The sequence below is a fragment of the Centrocercus urophasianus genome, unplaced genomic scaffold, assembly GCF_019232065.1.
Source record: "Centrocercus urophasianus isolate 14NV4802_14NV808 unplaced genomic scaffold, USGS_Curo_1.0 seq_10, whole genome shotgun sequence".
Lineage (NCBI taxonomy): Eukaryota > Metazoa > Chordata > Aves > Galliformes > Phasianidae > Centrocercus > Centrocercus urophasianus.
Genome location: NW_024884142.1, coordinates 53,227,083 through 53,253,218, shown reverse-complemented (window position 1 = coordinate 53,253,218; position 26,136 = coordinate 53,227,083). Strand labels below are relative to the sequence as shown.

The 26,136-nt window shown below is 39.0% G+C and overlaps 1 protein-coding gene across 8 annotated transcripts in view; it reads left to right on the top strand.

Annotated features, from left to right (window-relative positions):
* Nucleotides 1-2,881: 2,881 nt before the first annotated feature.
* ARID1B (AT-rich interaction domain 1B) overlaps nucleotides 2,882-26,136 on the top strand; it is a 288,228-nt gene continuing 264,973 nt past the window's right edge. For all 8 annotated transcript variants that reach the window (XM_042815785.1, XM_042815791.1, XM_042815750.1 and 5 more), the window contains exon 1: nucleotides 2,882-3,076. In XM_042815785.1, coding sequence (XP_042671719.1) covers nucleotides 2,891-3,076 — 186 coding nt within the window. In that variant the 5' untranslated portion in view covers nucleotides 2,882-2,890. The remainder of the gene's footprint in view (nucleotides 3,077-26,136) is intronic.

The following is a 26,136-nucleotide window of genomic DNA, read 5'->3' as shown; positions in this document are numbered from 1 at the left end:
TGGAGCTCTTTCTCAGTCTTTATCTCACCAGAGGGAGGGAGAGTAGGGTCTCCAGGGTAGGACAGGGAGAAGTGAGAGCTAAAGGGAGACAGTGGGCTGGGGAGAGGAAAGGAGAGAAGGATGGAATGTCAAGGAAGCTCACTCCCAAACCACCTAATGAACAAGCAGAAAACCTCCACTGCTTGGAGATCACTGGTTCCAGTGGATGAAGACTATTTAGCCTGTATTAATTTAACCTCCTGACCTTTTTTTCTCCTCTTCCTTCTACCTCTTCTGCCCCAGTTCTGTCTCCACTGCTTTTTTTAACCTGTTGTCCTTTCTTTGTCTGGTAAATTTCAGGCCACCTCTTTACACCTCATAACTCCTTTGATCTGGTCTCGCTGTGCTCTGCAGCTTGCACTCTCTGTTTTTCCTCCACTCCTAGGAAGCCATGAAGTTCAGGGATTCTTAGGGCTACACGTCTTGTATTTCTCTAAAATCCATTGTCACTCTGGCAAATTAAAATCCTCCACCCCAAAGCATGGTATTCAAGCAGTATTTTGAAGTATTTTATGTAAGAACATAAATGATGTATTCTTCTGTGACCTCATTCTAAGACATAGCTGAACTGCTTCAGTTGAATTTTCCAGAGAATTTCAGCCTCAGGCATACATATGGCCTGGAAAATTTCAGCCTAAATGCTTGAAGTTTGGCAAGGTTTCTATGCACCTGAAAATTGTCTTTCTAATGGAAAGTATCAAACTGTTTTAGATGTAATTATCCACATTGTTTTGTAGTTCTATTTAAGTATTGGATGGGGAGCAGAAAATATTATGCTCAAAATTAATGAGAATTTGAGTAAATGTTGTTATATGAAGTGAGACTAAGAAGCAGTGCTCTTGATCAGAAGATGGTGCAATAAGCAGTGCTGTTAGGCTTCATGAGCATCTCATGAAGGAAACCCAAAACTTTCATTAAGCAAGGATTTATATTTAGGAGAGGAATACAACAGGTGGTATGCAAGAATGAACATTAAAACACAGAAATAAACATAGAGAAAGTATCTTGGCCTGCAGAAAGGGAATTTAACTTGTCCCCTGTGAGCCTATAATAAGGCGTCTCTGGTTCATCTTCTGAGCCCTTACATGGGTCTGTTTTCAGTTAAGAGTGTGATGACAGTGCTTGATGGTCGAAGAAAAACTGAGTGTGTTGCTAGGGATCAGGTGGCCTAACGTGGTTTGGGAACCATCGATTTTTAAAAGTGTGAAATATAAATAGTAAATTACCCAGGGATGTTTAGTGGTGAAAAAATAGAAACTTCAAATCCGGCCACGAAAAAAGCCAAATAATAAAGAGAAAATTGCTGAGTAATAGTTAGCCAAAATTAGAATTGAATGTGCAGTTTGCTGTGGTGGCAAAAAAAAAAAAAAAAAAAGAGAGAGGAAAAAAAAAAAAAGAAGGGAAAAAGGGCAGCCCACTGAAATGAATGGAGCTGTCATATGAGAATGAGGTTACGGTTTCCACCAACGCATTGACTGCATTTGGAAAACTGTGCTCTTTTTGGTCACATTGCTCACAAATAGGTATTGGTAGAGATGGGGGAAACGGATGGAAAAAATAAGAAGCTTTGAGTTCTTCACTTTCAAGGAAGAAATAGTAAGAACAACATATTGTTTGTTGAGCATGACTAGAGGGGGACACATCTGTCTGTACTGGTAGGAAGAATAGTGTTTTAGGAGTACAAACTAACAACAAAAAGAAATACGGATGGGGAGAAAAAGTAATTTGTTCTCACAAGAGCTGTCATGTCAGAATATAGTATCCAAAAAGGCCTTGTAGAAGTGTGCTACGTAGGAGACTTAAAAATGAAGTTTTCTGTAGGAAAACAAGTACCAAGTATTCCATGAAAAAGACTCCTGGAGTGGGGGGTAGGTGAGGTTCTTTTGGAAGGAGGAATATCTCATTCAGATGAGATTCTGGTAGACTCCTTAAATTTTCTTGTTTGAGTATAACTGTTTGTCAGTCAGGAGCTAAGAAATGGTTGCCATATAAGCAATACAGTACTTCTGCTATTGGAGTAGTATGGTATTTTTTTCTAGTTCAGTTCTCAGTAATAAAACAGGAGAGTAATGGCACACGATGGTTGACACCCATCTTGAAGCTGTTAAGGTGCTTGGTAAGTCCTGCCAAAAAGTCTAAAAATAAAACTTCCCCTCCCCCCTGCATAAGTGATTTCAGTTTGGATTTTCTGAAGTCTGTTAAAAAGGCAAATAGCCGTCCATGTAAATTGTGGGTTATGACTTACCTTATGATCTGGAAGCTTATTAAAGCACGTGCTAGCGATATGAGAGCACTGAAATACAGCACTCTGTAAGCATTGCGCTTGTTGGGAAGTTCCTTTTCTTTACGTTTTCCTGATTTTTATTTATTTATTTATTTATTTTTCCTGAAGGAAAGCAAACAGACACTTTCTCAAGTTTGAATTACTTGCCCATTAGTTATATCTCTCTTGGCAGACATTCTTCTGTGCATGTTTACACACTGAAGGCAGTGTACAACAGTCTATTCAATTGTTTTGTAAGCTGGAATTTGCTGGGAAATTACTATACCTGTCTTTTTGTACGTGACAGATATAGTCTAAATTTGACTGTGTAGTTCATTTTACTTATTTCTAAATGTAGCAGAAATCTCAAGCTTACCATTCAGAAACTCATCCAATTAATGGAAGCCATAATATAGTACTGTGCCTGTTTTTATGTCAGATCTATTTTTGATGTGTTTGTAAAAATGATGTAAAAGCGTCGAGAGGATACCTGCATGCTTTGCTCGCGATGAGCGTGACTGTTCTGACCTATTTCTTCCAGCATTTCTTAACGAGTTCTTTGTTTGTGTTCGTTAACAGGGCAGCCCAATGGATCCAATGGTCATGAAGAGACCCCAGCTATATGGCATGGGCAATAACCCTCACTCCCAGGCGCAGCAGAGCAGCCCCTACCCTGGGCAGTCCTACGGCCCTCCCGGCCCCCAGCGCTACCCAGTGGGGATGCAGGGACGAGCCCCGGCAGCCATGGGAGGAATGCAGTATCCACAGCAACAGGTTTGTGGAGGGCTTTTCTCTGTTCCTTTCGGTTCTCTGCTTTCAGACATTGTGGTAGTGCCGAGGGGTGCAAGAACAAAATTCATAGATAAGCATGCCTCCTCTGCAAAGAGGGTGAGAGACTGTTTTAAAAGTAAATATCTTGTGTTGACAGCGTAAATGTTTTCTGAAACTCCATACAGTCACAAAAGAGCTTAGTGTCTTGCTAGTATCTTTTTGGAGAGAGAAATGTGTCAAACACCATCCATTTTCTTTTTTCTCAATTGACGTCACTTAGCCTTGTGTATTTACTTTATATATTTTTAATTCTCTCTGGTTCAGGTTTACTTATCTGTAAGATGAAAACCTAAAGCTGCCATTAGCACAGTAAGACTAGTGTGGTCCAGAGCATACACATCTATATAAACATATTTGCATATTGATATCAACAGTTTTTTCTTTTATTTTCCCTTTCTCCTTTTGATAGAAGTTTTCTTTAATTTTTCCTATTTTTTTTCCCCTGATCAACTCTCAAAGGTCAGCCTGGTTTTTGGCTATCAGAGGACATGAGAATGTCCTCCAATTCCAATGGGAATCTCTGTTAATCTAGTTGGGCTTCGTTGTTGATGACAGTCTTGTCCGCATTTTTTCCAGCTCTTTTAAAACAAAGTCAGTTACACTGTTCATTATGTGTATACAAAGTAAGACGCAGTATCTTTCTAGAAAGGAAAGAAATTTCTCCAGGAATGATGTTGTCAAATTTCTACTAAATTTTTTATTTAGGGTTGTGAGTGTTGGCAGTGGGAGTTGCAGACTTTGTTGTGAGCATTGCAAGCTAGTAACTTGATGGTGGATGGAAAGCAGAGTTTTGTTTTGTGCTACAGAATAACTGCAGATCAGTTTCTTTTTATGTCATTTATTGTCAAATTTAGAGAAGAAAAGAGAGTTGTGGAGTCCCAGACAGATAGGTGCTTGGCTAATTACTACTCACCCTCCAGTACAGGATCTTCATCAAGTGATCAGTTAACTAACAGTTTCAGATAGTTGAGCAAATTGTACCTTTATTAACAGTTTCCAGTTTTGATCTTTTCTGTTGTTAAATATTTTCTTGCAAGGAAGAAGCCGTTTTTGTTAAGAAATATAAAATGATAGATCTGGTTGCTATCTGAAGACAGCAGAGCATTTTATCAGTCATGTATGGGAGGAAAAACTGGAAGAAGATGGCTGTCTGTGTGGCTGTTTGGCTGTGTGGCCAAATAAAGTTATTAAAACATATTTTTAATTTTAAAATGAGTTATTCTATGCTCTGTGGAGATGAGTGTTGAATTTTCACTTCATTTGCTAATTGCTTGATAATTGTAAATTATCCATCAGCAGTCAGTGACCTGGCATAGTGATTGGCTGCCGGCCCTATCTGTCTTCTAACAGCATTAATGTAATTGGCTGAGCAGTGGCACAGTTCTGAGCACTAATGCTCTTTGGGGAAAAAGTGAGAGGATAATTATGACATTGAATTTTTATTGAACGGACATCACCACCTAGGCATGGTTTTGTTTTGGACTGCCTCCAAAGACTCGCGTGTTCAGTTTGTGAACCTCTAATGATCTGAATCCAGTTCTTTTCATATTGCTCATACATTACCACCTTTCTACAAAGGATTAAAATGCAGGAATGCAGGTTTGTAAATTGAATTGCCAACTTACCAGCTGAGTGGTAAGTTGTCTTTGGCACAGGATGCCACAGTTTGATTCCTGGCTGGATTTTTACTCCTGTGACATGAATATTAAATAAGGAGAGCCTAGCTATGCTTGTTAAAATCAGCTGCATAGCATGTGCCTACTTCTAGGTGTAATATATACAAAATAAATAATATTGCAAAAGTTTCAAAAGATGAATCTCAGCACATTTTGAAAATTGTAGTCTTTTACAGAGTCACATTGAGTTAATGAAAACCACAAGGGACTTCTGAAAATGTGATTGGTTAATAAAAATACTAGGCCTACTTAAAATATATCTTTTTTATTTATTTTTTTAAACTGAAGTATCGTGCAGAAAGGGCATTGGGTAGGTGGATTATGAGAGTGGAAGTGCCACACTGTAGGAAGGCAGGGAAACATTTACGAGGGAGGTTATTATTTTAAGCTGTAGTTTGCTGTTGCCCAAAGACAGCTGGGATTGTCAGTTCTGTTTCCTTGGATGAAACTAGCAGGCTTTATTAGGTTGTGAAGATATCTGCATTTTGAAGACTTTAAAATGTTAAGTCTGGCTCTTTGTCAGTCAGTTCCACTGCTTGAGGTTAGTACTATGGGACTTGACAGATTTTAACTTGCAGGTTCTGCTGCAGGACAATGCAAATGGAGAAGCAGATGAAAAACAACACCCTAGTGATCCATCTAAAATTAAGGAAATGTTGAAAATGAAGTTAATTGCCTAGATGAAGGTAGCTGGTGTATGTCATGCTGCAAGAGGGAATAGTGTATTCCTATTGGAAGCCCAGTGCTGCAGCCCAGAGGTGCAGGAGAGACTCATGATGAAGGGAGGCCTCTGGCATAAGAACAATTAAATAGACATGGAAAAGATGAAGTGTTGTCAGGTGCAGTCATCCTGTCTGCCTGCAGTATGAGTGTTAGCATAGCCTGCTAACCTGTTGAGAAAGCCATCTCCATGTAGTGCTGTAAGCATTCTAGAACTTCTTCTATGTCTCCTAATCATAGAATCATACAATCATTAAGGTTGGAAAAGGCCACTAAGGTCATCTAGTCCAACTGTCACCCCGTCATCACCATACCACTGAACTATGTTCTAGGCGTGCTTGGTGCCAAACGGGAAGGTGCAAATAAGACACAAATTTCCTTAGAATTCTGTGTCAAGGTGTTGAAGAAAGTGTGGTAAGTACGTATGGGATATATTCTATGTAGTAGTTACAAACAGTGCTATGAAGAGAAAAAACAGAGCTTCGAAAGGATTTGAACTTGGAACGTGTCTCTCAGGAGTTAATCAATACAAGCCCCAGTAACAAAACACTAAACTGTATTTGAAATGTGGACAATTTTTTTTTTTTGCATTACTAACATAACTAAGGATAAAAGGCTGGTGTGTGTGTGTGTGTGTGTGTATACATATATACACACATACGCATGTAGGAAAGAGAAAGAAAGCTGTTACAATAACTTGGTTATCTCTTTCTTCCTAATGCTTGACAGCAGGGATCCATAATGAGCATGTGAAGATGCATGGTAGCCTGTTGCAACACAGTGCTTAGCAATTTGGAGAATGCCACAGCATTTTGTCAGATGTTAAGGGAACATCCAGTTAATTCAGTATCAGTAAATATGTAAAGCATTTGGACTGATTTCTGTAAGATTGTCTCAACGGCTAAGGAGATTAAAAATCAAATGATTTTCTGAGAGTGTGTGCGTAAGAAGGCAAGTATAAGAAGGGAAGATATTACTGGAAGAATCATGTATTTTATTTATAGGATGCAGACTTGACAGCGTGTCTCTCCTTTGGCAGTAGGCAATACTTGTGGTCAATGAATTACTTAACAAATATGACTTCTTGATGTTATTTGGAAGCTTAGTTTTTCTTCTCTCTATATTCAATGGGTGGAGAAGGAAGAGGGGAGGCAAGGAAGAGCTGGCAGCAAGTTCATCTGTGTCTATGTTGTCAGTTTTCAACATGATAGAAGCACAAGTTGCAACAAGGCCAGCATTGGTATCTCAGGGTTTTAAAATGCTGGTTTTGCATTTCAATCTGTGTTGCTACCTCATGTACTCTTTCTCCTGTTTTGCATAGGAGGAATGTGGTTTTCAGGATTCATAGCACTCCTTTCCCCGAACATCAGAGAGATAATAGTACATATATAAAAACAGAACACAAAAACATCCTTTCAGGTTTAACTTTCCAAACTTTCAGATGTTTCTTGGTATTATAAAGGGGTGATGTGAAAATTAAGAAGCTTAGTGTGTAGGAATACTTAGCATCAGCATACTGTGCAGTGTGTTTTGTTCCGGAGTGAATAATAAGATTTAAGTATAAAGATAGTAATTTCCTTTTTATTTGTATTCCCCGCCTTTTGTACCTTTAGCTGAGCCAGCTGTGATGCCCTAATCATTCAGCTCTCCGTTTTTAAAATTCTGATGCCCTTTGAAAGTGTTTCTGTGCTCCTGTGCTATGTGTTTTGGGAAGATTTCTGATATTTCATAAAAACGTTTGTGAGAAGAATAAAAACTCCTAAGTCTATCTTCAAAAACAAAAGTTTTCAGCTGTTGTCTGAGATGTTGGTGTTTCATGTTAATAGCATGTAACGTTTCAGTTTGTGCAGAATTTCATTAAGGTTAAAAATCAGCTCCTTGAAACATGAGTGGATAGGTTTTTGATGTTTGCAGCGAAGTCTGAAGGCTTCGATTTACAAATATGCTTGAAAGAATTGAGTAGCAGGATGTGTCTGTTTAATCAGATGATCGATGCCTAATTGATCTTTTTTTTTTTTTTTTTTGGATGCATTAAAAATTCTTGTATACTTGATGGACTGGAACAACAGATCATTGTGTAAATAGGATTGTGTTGCTATAACACATAATAGATTCCTTTATGAAGGATAGTTGCATGGATTTGTACAATAGCCATTCCTAATAGCTATTTTAAATGCAATATATCAATACTTTTCCAATACTGATTGTGTGGTGGTCTGAGAGGTTTGAGCCTGACTGTACTGAGGTTTGAGCATCGGTCTTTTTTTCTTGTTTGCTGTATAAATATGTAGAGTCAAAGTGTGCTACTTGTCCTTTCACATTTCTTGTATTCTTGATCTGCAGAATGTAAACTTGTACAAGTTTTTTTGAGGATTAAGTATGGACAACTTACTGCTTCTTTTTTTTTTTTTTAATCTTATATGACAGGTTTCAACTTGGAGTAACTTTTTTTTGAAGGTGCAAGAAAGTTTTATAAAACCTCCGGGAATGTGCTGCAAAGATTTATTGTGATGGAAACTGCAAGTCAACCAGAACTATAGCAGCACCAATGTGATTACCTCATTTAGGAATGGGTTTACAGTCCTCATATTGGGTAATGTCCCAGATTGGAAGTGTCGACTTTACGCCAAGGCAATCAATTGACTGTTGGCTTGGCAGGTAGTTTTAAAGCTAGCAAGTACGAATGTGTTTACTGTTTGGTGGCTGGTTGTATGTGGTCCTTTCTGAAATTGTTTTGATTCTAGAAGATTGAAATGTACCAAGAAAATGAGGCCGACTGTTTCGCGGTGAACTATTAACGTCAGTGTAGTGCATGTGTACAGTGAGCGCTAGTCAAGTGATACATTTGTTGTCTTGTGCGTGTAATTGCCCTCGCATGCTAAAGCTAAAGAATACTGAATAGATTGCAGTTTTTTGTGCTCCTCAGTAGCTTTCAGCAAAGACAATGTTGCTATTGGTTAAGGGAGCAGATACACAAAATAAGGATTTTTGTTTTTAGCGTATTTATTTTGCAAAGATGGAGAATGAATCTCAAGAACAACCAGCAGAGGACAAAATAGTAAGATGATTCCTTTTATGAATCAGAGAAGGGGACAAGAAGTCACGGCTATTTGTTTTCCTTGTAAGGTCATCTTTAAGATTGGGTCTTGTGATGATCAGGTGTTAATAATGGCAAAGAACAGTTGGTTCTCTTTGTCATGTAATGAATCGGGGTTTTAAAATAGTAGATTTCAGAAAATACTAAATACTATGCCTGTGCAGACTGTAGGAAGATGTTTAGTGTGGTTCTTTCTTTTGGATATACTAAGCCTCATTGAGTAAATTGAAAAAAGGAGGCAGCTGCTTTAGTTTGTGGGAGCATAGGGCTTTATGTTGTATTGTCTCCATTAGAATTATCCCTTCCATTGAGTGTGATTCACTCTATAGAGGGAGGTGAGCACAGATTACAGATAATCACAGAATCAAATTTGACATAAGTTTCGGGTCTTTATGGTAGCTTAGCTCTTCATCTTAATGCTGGTCATCTGAGAGATTGTTTACAGAAGAAAATCCCTGAAGTAGCGGAATTGCATTATTATGGTAAATAGAAACATTTCAGTAGCTTCTATCATTTCTTTGAAATGGTTCTGAAAAAACATAGGTTGAAAAGGAAAAAAGAAGTGATCCTTCATCTGCTGATAGACTGCCTGGAAATGAGACGGGGTCAACATTTTTGTCTCTTCACTTACTGATGTTCAGTAAATGCTAATTTTTACATCTGTCCTGGAGTAAATGGCTGTGTTTGGTCTACGTTTATATAGAAAGCGTGTCACAATCATCGACGCACTACGGCAAATAGAAATTCATTTTTGTTACTGCTAAATGATTGTACTTCACGTTGAATACTTAATAGCTGTAATCACATCTGCTGTTCTGCTTGGAAGTGGGGCCATGAGAGAGGAAAAGCAAAGCCTGTGGGTTGGTCCTTTGAAAATAGTTGCTGTTACGGAAGCACTGGTTGTTCTGTTATTGAGAAATTTGTTCACTGAAAGTATTAGCTGTCAGCCTAAATTGGATTTGGAGAGGAAATAAATTTTGGTCATCAGAAGTGAGAACAGAGAGGGTATTTGCATTTGCACCAGCAAGATACAAAACCATTTACTTGTGAACAGTTCGTTTTACATGGCAGCACGAGACATGAGTTTATTTACATTTGAAATAAAATAAGCATTATGCTTTAAGAAGAGTCTGCTGCATTACTCTATTCAACAGCTGCCGTGCAGTGACTGTGCCAGGAGGAATAATTAACTGTTTCTCTTGATAGTATATTCATAGCAGTTTTCTGTTAATAATATTCATCAAATAATACACTCATGATGAAATAATAATTTGTACCCCGAACTACCAAAATTACATCCAAAACCCATTGTGCACACATTAGGATTTTTGCAACCATACTTTCTGTAGCATCCCTGGGGGCAACTCAGCATTTCTTGGGAAGTCCTGATATAAGTTTCTCAGAAGATAATATCAGTTGCCCATGAATTTGATCTTGCTTAGAGGATGCAAGGGAGGCAGTAGAATTTCCCTTTTAGAAATAGGGAGTATGTTTCCCACTGCTGAAAATAGGGCTGAAGATAAGGTGAAACTTAACTGAAGTCAGTGAGAAATTTCCTGTGACTTCAGCGGAGCCATGATTTCCTCAGTTTCTGCATAGTTGGGGTTATTAGGTGAGTAGTCTTGTTGATAGCAGCACAGGTAGAGTCGGCCCCTTAAGTGTAGCACTTAACACTGTTTCACAATGGAACACAGGTCAGCATCCTTCACTTGGTGACTGTGAGATGGAACCAGGTAACTTTCTTCTTGGGAGAACTGACCTTTCAGGAATACCTGATGTTTCAGGAGTTCAAAATAAGACTCTCAGTGCTTCCACCAATTTTTTTTTTGGTTGTTTTTTTTTTTTTTTTTTTTTTTTTTAAATAAACTGAAATTTGTTACATTTACCTTCAGATAAAACTATGTAAAATGCTACTCTAAGTGTACCATTTTTTTAAGTGTCCCGAAAAATGGAAAGCATTTTCCATGCCTTTTTTTGTGTGTCCATTTTAAATAACATGGATCTCATGTTAGTATAATCAAAGCTTGCTCATTAACATGTTTCAGTGTTTTATTTTTTATCACTTAAAACATTAAGCTTTTTTGAGGACAGATGAACTATAAAATTTATTATTATTAAAAAAAAAACAAAAAAAAACTTCAATATGTTTAAACTGCTAACATACTCCTTAGGTCACTGTTTTTAAAACCAATTGTATTGCTTCTTATGACAATACTATCTAGAGGCATATAAAGATCCTAGGGTAAATACTTTAATCTTCTGGTCTTTCAAGAACAGTGAAAGAAGACTTTAAGAACTTAAGGAATAACTTAAAGCTACAGATCATTCCATTTCTGTAGGCTTTTATTCTTCTTTTACCTTGTGTGACCCTGTTTTTAGGTGCTTGTCTAGTACTTGGGCTTTTTATTCCTTGCTTTGCTTGGAATAGAAAAACGTGTTAAATTTTCACATTGTTAAATGCTGGCATTCTAGCTGGTAAGTGTTTGATCTCTGAAGCTTATAATGCATTTTGGAGGTGTGGAAAAGGAGTGAGGAGGAAATCAGTGTCTGTTCTATTTTTTGTGAGCTTGATCCTTTTCCTCTTCTGAATATTGTTACCTAATGCCTTTTGCATTCATGTGTTAAGAGCAAATGCATAACATAGTAATTTACTGAGCGAGCAATATTAAAAAGCATATTTGCATCTTATATTCAAACATGCCTTTGGGAAAGTGTGAATTTGGCTTTGTTGTGTATGTCAAAGGGACAAATTACACTTGGTATTAGTATGTTTCACAAAGCAATGATGAAGAGATTTCTGCTTATTTCTTGGCAAACTGTAATATAACTTGTCTTTTGAGACACAAATCCAATCAAAATAAACAAGGTTTATATAGCCACTAAGGAAGATGTTGTTTTAATTACAGAAGAGACATTACTTATCTTGAGTCTACGTACATGTTTGTTTTACAGGCCTGATTTGGCAAATGCGGGCTTTACAGGACAGGTTAACAAAACTGCCTTGTTCTTTGCAGTGGGTCACCTCTATCTCTAAACTCTGTTAATTCTGTGCAAGTGCTGTTCAGTGAAAAATAAGGAGGTAAGAATTGATGCCAAGAACGCATTGAATCTGTGCCTGGAGGAAGAAGAATGGAGTTCCTTGGGAAGCAGCTGTGCTGCTTGGAGCAGTTTGTAGAATCACAGAATCATAGAAGTTGAAGCCTAGGTTCAAAAGGACCAGAATGCTCATCTAGTTTCAACTCCTACTATGTGCAGGGTCACCAACCACCAGAGCAGGCTGCCCAGAGCCACATCCAGCCTGGCCGTGAATGCCTCCAGGGATGAGGCATCCACAACCTCCTTGGGCAACCTGTTCCAGTGTGTCACCACCCTCTGTTTGAAAATCGTCATCCTAATATTTAACCTAAACCTCCCCTGTCTCAGTTTATAACCATTCCCCCTTTTTACTATCCCTATCCACCCCCATAAACAGCGGTTCCCCTTCCTGTTTATATTCAGTTCAGGGATGCCACTGCATGTCTCTGCTCCTGCTCCTAACTTTCTCATCTGGCAGAACTGAATTTGATGTTTTCTAACTCTTCCAACTTACTGGAGAGTATTTAAATGACGTGTATTGACTGGCTGATATTTTTTTTCGTTCATTTTGTTTTACTACTGGTTGGCAAAACTGAAGAGTATCAGAGGCCAACGTATCCCTCCACAGATTTGGGAAGTGTGTATTTAATAGATTTATGGTCTTTTTATGTTTGAAAAGTTGTCCTAGAGAGGAAACTATCATTTTTAAAACCAACCTTCAGTTTTGCAGAAGAGTATACTTTAGACTTTGTGGAAAACGTTCCTGATGTTAGAGAGCATGCAAGTGGTTTTTCAGTCCTTTGGGGTGATGCTGGGAGAAATCCCATGTATCCTTCTCAAACGGAAGATTGTTTTATGACCTGAGTAAATGGTGAAGAGTAGATTCAGTAAATGCCAAGTCTGTGTGGATACTTGGCCTTCCTTTTTCACATTACAGGAAAAGTAATGTTTTCTAACGTCACTTTAGGCCTATAACTCAGGAGTTACAAGCGGAATATAACCGCAAAAAGTAATTTAAGAATAACCGGGAAAAGATTATATATTCTTCGGGTGTAGGCTTTTCTTTGTTCTTTCTCTTTCTGGTTCTGTCATCTCGTTTTTATCTTTCATATATAAAGTGTCTATATATATATATATATTATCTTTCATATATAAGTGTCTATAAATATGCCCCTTTCCTTGGCATGCATTCTGATTCATGATCAAAATAAAAACCTGACTCAATATCACAGCCCTGTGTACATATGAGTTGCTTTGGATTTGTCTGCAGGAACTCTGAAACTTCTGCGCTCTGTCAAACTGGTTTAAAAAAAAAAATACCCCAGAGGATAAAAATTAGTTATTGTTACGAAACCTGGTTGTAAGGCTGTTGTTTATAAGAACATGGGAAGATGCACACTCTGTGCAGTGTTTTGCTTAGTGAGGAAAACATGTTTTTACTTGAGAAGTATTTCTTAAATGTGGGCTTGATCTCGTGTATTCAGCTTGCCGTCATAGGCAGAAATGGTTGTGCCCTAAATCTTTGCGTGTAATAAAGTTGTGTCCTCAAGATTTATAAAATATTTGCTGAAAGAAAGGATGAAACATTATGACATTTGTTAATCCTGTAGTAATAAAATGCTATCGATAGCTTTTTACTGCATCATCCTGCTGAGCACTCTTTATTGTCTCCGAGAGGCAAAATTTCACTGGATGGTACTGGAAGTCTCTGAAGTAGGGGGTGCTGTGTCTTAAACAGCAGATTTGGGAGAAAATCAAAAGGGGAAAGGGGCCAGTGGGTGAGCGGTGTCAGCAGCGCTAGCACCGATTATGTAAGGAATGATCACCTGCTCTGTGCGTGCGTGTCAGTAAAAATGCAGGAGAGCACCTTTCTTGACACAGAGGTTGCTGAAACATCACTGCTGTCTCTTTTTGTAATACTCTTGTGGATGTTTTTGCACAAAGTGGTATCTGTCAGAGCTTGAAACCTTGTGCAGCTCCCTTTGAACAGGTAGCGCGGGACAAGTTCCAGCACATCGTTACCTGACAGTTGGGCCGCCTACTGTGGGCAGGGAGTGCCTTGTGAGCCTACGTCTGAGCTGGTGTGCTGAGAGCTTTGCCTGACACTTTGCTGTGCAAATATTGGCCTGCTAATAATTACTGAACTACCATTTTGAATCATGGTTTTCTTCTTTTTTTCCTCCTCTGTTAAAGGGAGACAGTAGCAGTGGGAAACACTGAGGGTACAGGAAGAGTCTGTGATTAGCCTGGAGACATTTTTGCACTGAATAATGAGATAAATCTGTATGTTTTCATTGCCATGCTGTCTTTGTTTTTGAAACACGCTATTTGTTGTTTCCAGTAGTAAGTACTGTTAATCTAGTAATGCACGTGGTGTGGAGTATGTCAAATTACAGATGAAAACAGATGTTGGGAGTGACTCACCTAAAGGATGCAGTAGGAGTATTATGACTGAGTATTTTTCATCAGAGATAACTTTTATTTGTTATGTTCGTGCACTGGGTAAGAGATTGTGGCTGGTATTTGAGCAGTGGCTGAATAAAGCTTGGTCTTGTTTTAGCTCATTTGTGGAGTTCTTTATCTCTGCTTTACCATCTTTTGCAAATTGAGATATTCAGACTCTGGAATGGGATATTCTGTGGAGATCCCAGTTGTGCTGAAAAAGGAAGAATGAATTGGGTGACAGAGGCCTCCAAAAGAACATCCCGTAATTTTTCCTACAACCGAAGTCAGCATAACTGCTTATTGGAACGAGGCACGATGGTGTATTTGCATGCCATTACCTTGATGGACTTTTCACATCTTTTTTTTTTTTTTTTTTTCAAGTTACTCTGACTTGGGGCAACTTTCTCCATTTAGTTGCAGGTGGAATTAGCCTTGCAAATCTGTTTATCAGCTGAGGCAGAGGTTTACTTATTTACCCTTACTGCAATGTTAATATTGTTAGTTACACTCTGTTTACTTGTGGAGGAAAATGTAAGCGAATCCTGAACGTCTGCAACCACCTTCTGCACAGAGTTGTGGGCACTTTGTCAGTGCTGTGTTTGCTCTCCCCTCTGCGTGAGGAATGGTGATTGCTGGGGGCAGGGGGGAATAACCCTGTGAAGCCCTCATTGTGCTGGGGAATGCCACCCCTCAGCCCTTGGTTTCCATGGCTTCCAGTGAAATTTGCCTAAGGTTGTGTGATTCCTGTCGGTTTTGTCTTTGTGACTTCAGTTCAACCAGTTGCACTGGAGGCTTTCTGTGTTCACAGGCAATGGGGGAGAGGCTGCCATTGCCTACACTTCCTGTGGCAATCTGCTTTTGGGGTTACTCAGTTAAAGTGCTGTGTTTGTTGTCAGCTGATGCATCCCAAAGGGCTGCGCATCCCCTTCTGCTTGTGGCAGTCTAGGTAACATGGTGACAGTAGGATGTGGGAAAAACAGAAACCTGCATTACAAGAAATGCATCTCCATGCAGACATAGAACGGCAGTCATTTTGATGGAGCTGGAGTTTGATAGCTATTCAGAAAAAGGACTACTGTGTGAAGATAAGTATGGGAATCTAGATCTTAGAGAACAGATTAGTGATAATCCTCCTGAATGAAGCTGGTGTCAGCATATGGCTGTCTGGACACTGAAGTTCATTCTCTTCATCTGGATTTGACTCTGTGTCCCATCTTCAGATACAGTGCTGTACTGCTGATGCGGAGTATTAAATCTCCTGAGACCATGTGATATATCGAGGCAGTGACTTCTTATTCCTGGTACAGAAAAAGGGTGGAGTACTTCAGGCAATTTTCAAGGCAGAAGAAATAAGTGGATGAAATCCATGTTGAGGGATTACAGGGCTTTGTAGGAGTGAACTACTTTCAAATTGCCCCATTGAGCAGAAAATACACCTAGCCAGGCTTTTTCTGACTTAAGGAAAGTACGACTCACACTCTGGAGAACTGGTGGGATTTCCAGAAGATTATGTTCAAGGGACATTCCCAAGTCTCAGAATGTCACATGAAATGGAAGAAAATCAACTTCTCCCCGTAGGTGGAAGAAACTTAAGCAACAACCCTAATCCCCATCTTCAGAAGCTGCTTTTGATGGTCTAGTCTGTCAGCTCTTTGGATGAATTCACATCAGGAAGGTAGGTTTGTGGTGCTAGTTGTCTGGAAGCAGAAGGTTTTTTTAAGAGAATTTATCCAACTGTGCTTGAAAAACCTTTTAAATAGAGTAGAAACCAAGATGAAAGATTCTGGAGTTGACCCACTGGTAGGGTAAACCAAGCAGCTGAGAAACCGTGGGGGGTTTGGAGAAGCTAGTTACCATCTGTAAGAAGGGAGTGTGCTGGTCTGGGACCCTCCTGTAGGTGGAAGGGCCTTTGCAGAGGCCTCAGCAGGTGGAAGAACTCCAGACTGGAGCAGTAAGAGTGGAGTAAAGCAGAGGTAGAAAAGCACACATTGAAATCTACGTCATGGCTTTGTGAGCAAAAGTGATCAAGCTACTCAGACATGACAGGGAGGGAAAAAACCTACTTAATTGCTTATATTCTAATGCTAGCAGCCAGGGTAATAAACAAGGGGAGCTGAAATTTCTCATTCGCGATTATAAATTTCATCTACTTGGTATTACTTGAAATCTAGTGGGAAGATTCACAGGATTGGAATGTTAAAATAAATGGTTATAACCTATTTAGAGAGAATTGAATGTGTAGAAGTGGAGGGAAAGTGGTACTCTATATCCTGAGTGATATTATGTATTTCTGAATCACTGAGTACTCAAAAGCAAATGATCTTAAATGTGTCTGAGTTATTGTCCTGGCAAAGAAGGCATGAGATCAGAGTGCTAGCTACTAGCAGCAGAAGCAGGATGACCAGACTTGTGTTGGGGAGGGCAGGGGAAGCAGGGACTGAACCCCTTGTGCTGCTGCTATTAAAGCCTTAACTGATTTTTTAATAAAAATGGTGTGTGTAAGGGCAGGTGACAACTTACTTTAAAATACTGCTTTCAGTGCTGAAAGGCTTAAAGTCAAATGAAGAACTTGTTACAGAGCTTCCTTAATTAAGGACCACAGCTTGATTCAGCTGTGTTGTATGCAGAAAGAATTGAGCTTAAAAAAGCAAAAAAATAAATAAATTAAAAGAAAATAAAGATCATTGATGCATGTAGATTGGTAGATACATTCTGTACACATGCCAACATGTCTATTGGTTTCAGAGCAACAGCTACACAAAGATGAGAAATATAAGCTGTTTATAAGCTAAATCAGTTGGGAAGTTTTTTGTTCAAATTCTATAGGCATCGCTTGGAAATGGCTTAAAAGTATTTTACTAAAAAGAATAATTGAGGAAAAACTTAATTTTTTCCCGCTGTTTCTGTCTTCAGTGTTTGGCAGAATTTTAAAACTAGTAGGGAAAAACACTGTCAGTCCTTGAAGCTATTTCTTGTTTTGTTTAACGATATTTTGAATGTGGATCAAGTTTATTTTAAAGTGGTTTCTTTAGTAATGAAGATCCGTTTTTAAAGAGAGTCAAATTGCTTCAACTGAATGAGCAATAATTGTGAATGAAAAAAATGACCTGCTAAGAAATGTTATGTTTACCATTTTTCTAATGTAATAAGTGTGTTAAGCTTAAGATCTGAATAAATATTTGTCTTAGTGCATAATTGCTTAAATAAGTGTGTGTGGACACTTGAATGTGTTTTTCTGGTTAGCAAAAAAGCCTGCTGAGCATAGTGGGAAAGCTATAGCTAATAATAAAATCCAATATTTATCACCCAGCGCTACTAAACCTTTCTTTCAAAGGGTAACCAAAAAAAAGTAATGCAAAACAAGATTAGAATATATGACTCCTGCCAGATTTTCCTGCTTGCCAATTTAAATAAGACTGGACGAATACCCAATACCTTGATTCGAATCAGCCTTCTGTGATCTAGGAACTGAACCACAGGTCTCGCTTACCTCAGGATATCTCTTTCCTCAGGAAAGCAGTGACAGAGAAAGCTTTGAAGGTCGTGGTAGATAATCTGTTGAATGCAGGTTTCTTCTTGCGCAATCCTGCAGTTTAAAAGCATTAATATGAGATATTTGGCTGAGTAAAAAGAAAGTGATACAGAAAACTGAATCTAGTTTTGGATCCTTCATAGTGGCTGTTGGAGATGAAACGTAGAGAAAAAGCTACAATGGCTTCAGTGAACGGGGCAACATTGTCCATCATTTAGAGATTCCAAGAATCATTAAGAGACATCCTTTTAGATTGGGAAATGGGTGATTCGGATCTGTTGGCCCAAATTTTTGTATGTCTAAATCTGTGGAACAGAAATTATGAAGAAGAATTATTCAGTCCGACTTTCAAGTATGCAGCATGCATACTGTACTTTCACAGGAAAGGAAAGCACATTGATTGGAGAACTGTGGTCACATGCAGGAGCTGCATGAGGCATGCTGTCTTCATCAAATACTGCAGGATATCTCCATGTGATCAAAAATAACTCCAGAAGATCTGAAAATTAGCTTGGCCTTCAAAGTGTTAAGTGATGTATATGTGAAATCACTTTCTTTCTACATTATTGCAGTCAGAGTGTGTGAATCTCACATTCCAAGTAGTGTGGTCAGTTTATTAAATGTGTAACACGTTGTTATGCCTTGAGAAACCAGGAACTTTAATTACTGAAAATAACGTAAAGTGGTTGTTAATTTTGCAGAGGAAAAGGGAGTACTTTTTATGCAGTCTGCTTCTCTGTGCTTGAGATGTTTGCCATCAGGCAAGGATTTTATTTTAAAATGCATGTAGACGGTATGAAAATCCTGGGGATTTAATACATTTTTCCTTCTTTTAAAATACTCTATGTACATTAGAGGAATTCAGAAGGCATAGGAATGCTGTTTTGTGGCTCGCTTGAAATCATGAGCAGATTAATATCTGCATCACTTAGGAGAATCATAGAATCATAGAATCACCAAGGTTGGAAAAGACCTAAAAGATCACCCAGTCCAACCGTTCACCTATTCCCAATAGCTCCCACTAAACCATGTCCCTCAACACAACATCCAGTCTTTCCTTGAACACCCCTAGGGTCGGTGACTCCACCACCTCCCTGGGCAGTCCGTTCCAGTGCCTGACCACCCTTTCTGAAAAGTAATACTTCCTCATGTCCAGCCTGAATCTCCCCTGCTGTAGCTTGAAGCCATTCCCCCTGGTCCTATCGCTAATGACACGAGAGAAGAGGCCGACCCCCAGCTCACTACAACCTCCCTTCAGGAAGTTATAGAGAGCAATGAGGTCTCCCCTGAGCCTCCTCTTCTCCAGGCTGAACATTCCCAGCTCCTTCAGCCTCTCCTCATATGGCCTGTGTTCCAGACCCCTCACCAGCTTTGTTGCCCTCCTTTGAACACGAGAAAAAACAGCTTGATTCTCTATGCTTGGTAAGCTAGGAAGAGAAGCACACGCACACGCACAAAAGGACAAACACAAGCTTACTTTACCAAGGGTGTATGTAAGAACGTAGGCGAATGTGCGCATGCTGAGTATTCTCTGTACCTGTTCTTATCTGTTGTCACATACACTGGAGTAGTTCACTTAGTACTGTTTGAGCGACAGTTTGCTTTCCAAAGCTGACCACAAGGAAGCAAGTTAAACAAATTCATGGAACTGTACAGTAGATTAAACTATGATTTAATCATATCAGTTTAGTCTGGTTCTATTAATAGCTAATAAATTGTTTTATATTTTTTTAATGCCTGGGAGCCGTGTTACAAGATACTGAAGTTATTATTTCAGATAATAACATCTAGTTCTAGTAGGCAGTGAATAGGCAGTTATTACTGTTTTTTTTTTTAATATTAAAAGTAATTCTTCATTTTGAACTTTTTCCCCCAGTATTTTAGAGAATAAATTAAGTGTAATATGCAATTTATTACAAATTTACATGTAAGTTTTGTTCTTAGCAGTTCAGTTTCCTTTCAAATGTCTGTAAATCCAATAAAAATGTAACTGTAGTTATATATTTATGATAATTTCATTTGCTTGTGCTTTTAGAGATGCATGTATACTAAATACTAATGAGCAAATGAGATAACACATTAGAGATGGAATATAGAAAGAATCCTGGTAATTAGGGTGCTTGGGTACAAATTTTGACTCTGCTGCTGAACTGTTATGCTAATTTATTATAAAATGCATGATACTTGCAAATAAATGATGAAATAGCTACCTGGTGCTGCATATTCAGTAACATTTTATTCAAATAATGTTTACTGAGCAGAAATCATGTTCTCGCCAACTATGGAACTGAAATACTATTTCAAAACACGCTGGAATTCTACCACGCTTTGGAAAAGTGTGCTTTTATATATTAGGTGGAAACACTTGTGTTGTAGATGGAAGAAAAAAAATTAATTGCTTTTATCACAGCAGTTAATTTGGTGTGTGTGTGTGTGTGTGTGTGTGTGTGTGTGTGTGCATGCAGTCTTGCTTTGAACTCTTCTCAGTCTCAGCTGACATGATGGGCAAAAATGTGCCTAGTTCCTATCAAGAGGAACTGCCCCTGTCCAGCACCAGGGTTCTGCAGCTTGGTTTTGTTGTGCTGCATACAAGTTCATCCTTAACCTCATAGCAGTAAAGGAGGGCATCTGGAGACGAGCTGAGGAGACCTTTTAAGATGCGTGCATGTGCTTGTAATGTGTTAGAGCAGTATGTGTAAAAAGAAGTTTTACAAGTTATATTTAGTTAAGTAGTGTTGATTGTTTTTATGGCTGTTTAAGGAAGAAAAAACCACAAAACACTCTGAGAAGCAAAAGGGTGGCTTAAGCATAAAATTTCAAGCAGGTTCCAATTAGTTGTCAGCAAGTAAGTTACTCGTGCATCTTTTGAATAGGTAGTAATCCTAAAAGCTGACAAGCAGAAAGCCATCTTGGAAAGAAGGATAGATAGGAAAAGGTTGGGATGAGGGAGACGGCATCTCCTTCAAGCAGTACTGTTGATCAGTAGTTCCCTAAGAACAGTTTATCATGTATTTCTATCTTATCAACTGGTCCCAGTTTTGCTACATTTCGTCTTTAATGTTACATTATAGCACTGGCTGTTCTTGGCTCTGCAGCAGGCTGGGTGATGCTTTAAATCAGGGATTTGCTGTCACAATTAAATACAGACCATGTATAGCTCACAAATCCACCTCTCCCGTAACCCCAGATATTGATTTATTTGATGGGACAGTTGGGGAATGATTCAGCATTTTCTGTGGAGCCAGCAGCATTTTGAAATCAGTCATTATTAGCGTTGAAATGATTTATTGCTTCTTATCTTCAAAATCGTTTGGAGTTTGAGGGTTCCTCTGACACTGCATAAATCTCTAGGTAGCGGTGGGTGTTTAAACAAATTTTATGCAGTCTGCTTATTCATTTTAAATTTTCAAAACAAGTGTTCAGAAGCCGCTTCATTCGAAAGGACAGAGCGGAGTTTTCACAGCTTACCAGGCCACAGATTTAATACCAATGAGCTTCAGAGAGGCTTTTGCCAGGACAAGCGCTTGCATCTTTGCATTCTTACACAATTTGGTGGTTTAGCTTAGGAATAAATTGTAAATGTCAGATCTGAAGAAGGGTTCGTGTGACTGTACATTTGTATGTGGTTTTTTTCCCAGGGTTAGCCTGGTAAGACATCTCTCCCTACACACGCTTTGCTTTATTTATTCCATGTGAGCTGTTATTTGTTTATTTGTGTATTTATTTTTAAGTATCGTTTATATTCCGGTCTAAATGTGCTTGAAAATTACCATCTGCTCCCCTGCTATTTAGATAGGGCATACTACAACCGAGGTGAAGAGCTGTCACATCAAATATTTTCACTTTAGCTTTCACACCTTTGATATCTGGTTACGCGTCTGCAGAGCAGGACGGTTTCCAGGGATTCCTTCTTTCTTTTTTAACCCTCCTCTGACTCCCCCTAGTCTTCAGTGAGTTTTGTTGCCTTTTTCCAGTGAGGATGCAAGTCTTCCTGCAAGTCTTGGGGTGGCAGACACGGGGACTCTGTATACAGCCCTGCTGCTTCTGGTGACATGCTGAAACTCAGCAGAATAAGCAGGAATAGAAGAACAGAATATGCCTGTTGATGGTACAAGAAGTTTATATGCAAATAAACATAAAACATTCTAGATTGGAGTGGAATGATGTATGTGGCATTTTTGTTTGTTAGCTTGTTGGTTTTCTCCCCTCCCCCTCTTAATTCTTCATCCTAAAGTAACATAAAGCAGTTCCATTAAACACCATGTGCTGGATGCATTGTCTAATGCCAAGGTGAGGCTGCTCATGTTTCTTCCAGTTCTGAGTTTTGTTAGTCTTCTGAGTTCAAATAGGAGGGGAGGTGGGAACTACTGCCAGCAGTAGATTATTATAAAAACGAACAGATCATCTGTATTCACACTGACAGTCGCTTTGGGTGGAATTGGAATAAGCTGACAGAAGATGGTGTTTGGAAATGAAACATGATGGAGAGCAGTTAGCGTAAGCTGCCCAATAATTTCTCATGGTCAGGAAAAGAACGCCGTTAGGAAGTGGGGCTTGTGCCAATAAAAAGGCAGTAAGGTAAATTAATGGCCATACAGTATGGAGCAATAATGTCGGAGCGCGTCATCGGTTGTCCTCCTTCCCTCCCACCCCAACTGACTCTGCAGTACCATACCGTGGTTGTAACCATTTAATAGGCACAGACCTGGGAGAAAGTAAGCAGCCGGTGTGTGAGCTCCAACTTGTAGGTGTTTTTCTCCTGGAGATGGGAGTTTATTTTTCCAGTGTTTAAGCATTCTGTTTTCCAGATGCTGCATATCTATCTTGTTGGGCCTGCTGGCACTCTGTCAGTCGGCATTATTCTGTAGGAGCATAGTGGCCATCCAGTACCATAGCCCCGTGTCCTGAGGCTGCTGTGTCAATGCCACGTGCAGTTGTGTTCAAGGCATTGCTGAAATCTGTGCCCAGAGCAGTTATATATTTGCAGTACTACCTTGAGATTGGTCTTTCACTGGAAAACAAAAGCATTATTCAGCCTCTCTCCGCTGATTAATTCTCTTTTTCTGCAAGAGGAATTGAGCGTGGGGAAAACATGCGCCTAACCACTAGGAGCTAGGTCTGTTCCCTTAAATCTAATCCTCCTCCTTCTAGCAAGGACTGCGCTTGTGGTAATGGAATGGGCTGCAGGGTACGTCGGGAGTTGTAGTCTTTCAGTGTTCAGTGCTCTGAAGATTAATAATCTTGCAGCCCTCTGAGGGAGACAAAGAGAAGATGTTCTCTGACAAATTGTTATCTTGTATTTCAGAAATGTGCTTTGAGCACAGAGCGTACCTTCAATTCATCCCTTCAGTTTTTACCTTGATATCCTTAGCAATGGCAATATATTAAACATCCAAGCTTGTCTTCCTCCTTCATTCCTCCTTGTTTTCTGCCACTGCTGTGGATTGTTTTGGAGACGTTTCACCTACGAGACAGTTGCATCTTTCACAAAACTGCTCTTGAAACGGGAAAATGTTAAGCATGCTGCTGAGTTTTGTAACCGTGTAGACACACAAGGCTCTGATTGGATAAATTACATGCCAGCCTTTTATTTCTGAAGGGCAATATCTCAGTTGAAGGGTTTCAAAGAACAGTTTCTCTCTGACTTTCAGATCATTTTTGGCTTTCCTCTGGCAGTGGTTTTGGCAGGCTTTTGTTACAAAGTTTTTGGGTTTGTTAAATTTTTGGGTTTGGTTCAGTTGCTGGAATAAGCTGTTGCTGAATAGCTGGTGCCAACCGAATGCCGAGTACAGGGAGCAGCCAGGAGGTGACCATTGGGCTTCCTTGGCTGCAGAGGGCTGCAGAGATTTGCAGGGCTTACAGAAAAGCTACAAATTCTGTATTGTTTCTGTTCTTCAAATGCATACTTAAAAGTGTCTAGGAATGCATGCAAGTGCTTGGTACAATGTAACTTCAGGCTGGTAGGCTGAACCAAAAGCTCTTAAAGCCTTATTTGTTTTTCTCAGCACCTTTCTATATCCGGTAAGGTACTTCGTGACTTTGGATTATATACGTGCATTGACTGCTTAAGTGTGTCAAAAACGACTGAGTGCTAGGTATGCTGCAGTGTATGTGGAAGAAAGGAAATGGGGAAAAATATTTAGTCAACTGTATCATTAGAAAATGAACAGGCAAAATGTAATTCTGTATAGGAGAGCTTTGTCTTTAACACTTGGAGTAAGGGTCGAGTTTTATAGCTCTGTCACAGGTTTAAAGGCAAAATCTATTATGTTGTCTTCTGAAGTGCTAACACTGGCTTCACCAGTATGTTTTGTGGTTTGTTATGCATTACTGAAGATTTTACAGAAGAAAGACTAATCACTAAAAAAACAACATGATGTCTGTGTTAAGCATACGTGTGTGTGTATATAATATGTAATATATTTTGGATATTGGAGTATTTTTTTGTTTCTGAGATTTTCTTATGCGCCTTGTCCTTTGCATGATGCAAAGTACAGCATGCTCCAGTCACGTTGCTGTTGCATGGCATTTTGATGGCGTTACTAATCTGACTCAGAGTCTGGGTGCTATGGGAAGCAGCCTCCTATATTTTGGACAGTTTTCTCTTCTGTACTGAACACGTTGATTGAGTTTGGATCTCTTGCCTTCCGTGTGGATGATGCATAGAGGTACAGTGCTTAATATGAGTAAAGTTTAGCAGTGCTTTGCTGAACTGACAGGAGACTTGGCTTTTTTGGTGGGGAAGGAAGGGAGGATGTTCAGTTTTCTGCTGGTTATGCATGCTGAAATGGCTCAGGCTGGTGCCAGGGCGGCACAGAAAGATGAAGAGGGAGGTGAGCCTGTGGCACCTGGCAGTCAGATCAGCATGCTTTGCTGCATTACCACAGTCAGAACAATTTGAAAGAAGCAGTAATTTGCTAGTTAGAGTTCAAGTCCTTGTGTAAAGCTGTGGGTGGGTCTGCCAAAGCTGTACGGTGATGCCATGTGTTCTTCTGTCCAGAAATTCCATTCAGGACCTAATGAATGTTTAAAAGAAATTGATGTTTTTCTGTTATTTTTTAAAATGTTCTTACAGAATAGCATTTTGTAAAGATGCTTTGTCCGACTGTTCTCAGACCAGATGTATTCAGAGGGATGACTGACTGATAGCTATTATAAAATACATTAGCATAGGACTTCTGTTTGACAGTCCTGTTTCAGAAGCAGTGAGGTCACTGCAGAGTTTTGGCTATAATTTGGCATGTTTTGGCAGGCTGCTATAGAAGCATTCTTTAGATAGGCATTCCTTGCAGTTAAACTAGTAGATTTCCTTTGTGTCATCTGTGCACTCTTACATTTCAGTAACACTCAGCTTGGAAACCTGTCTCTGTACAGGAGATACACTTAAAAGTTTTCTGCCCCGTCTGCCTATTTGAAATGTTTTTCTCTCCTTAATTTTGAGAAGAATCTGTGCAATGTTTATCACAGAGGTAAAATAACGAGGGTAAAAATCCTAGTAGTTGGATCTCCTGCTGCAGTCTTTGTAGACAAGTAGTGGCTATCCTACACCAAAAGGAAAAATTGTTGACCGTATGCTAACTGATAGATCCTGCATCAGCATACGGTCTAGTGTCTGTAACAAAAGCAGGCAAATAAAGTTCTTAAAAATCATGTATGTGTTCATTTTCTCATAATGTGCAACATGCGTTAGCATATTAAGTTCCTCAAGAGTGTTTGGAAAACTTGATTTCTTTTTATTGCATAATTATTATTTCTTAAATAATAATTATGAGTCTAAACATCAAGCAGACTGTTATTTGACATGAATTTGTTGTCACATTCCATATCTGCTTTGGATTGCAGAAGAATCGACTTCATGAAAGCTCTTCGTACTTCTCATTTCTCTCTTTTTAAATGGCACTCCATCAAATGTTGTCCAAAATCTGACTCACTGCTGAAGAAAGTCGTAAAAAAAAGACAGATGGAGAAAGCAAATGTTGTTAAAAATGTTGTCTGCAGTATTATAGCTGTGCTAATAGTCACTTTTTTGTCATAATTGGTGCACAGTTTTTTTAAAATCTGCTTCTCATTCCTCACTGTTTCTTAGGGGAGAGGTAGCATATAGCTCTACAGTACTACTGTTATGGCCATGCAATAGCCAATACATTGCTGTGGGATTTCTTAGTTAACCAATATAAAATGAGACATTCTGCATTGCAGGAGAACAGATGTAAAACATTTCTTCAAAGAGAGATTGCATTTTGCCTCCTAGAGTTTTTACTGTTCTTCTTTTTAAACTGCCAGCCTGTAACGAAATTTGTGGATAACCTTAAACATCTAAAAATTCTTAATTAGAGTATCTCATAGATGTACACAGTGTGATTTCTTATTAAATTCACAGTACTGTGGGGAAATGTATGATTGAGATTTAAAGTGTGTGTGTGGGGGGGCAATTGGTAACACTATTCTGCTGCAGTTA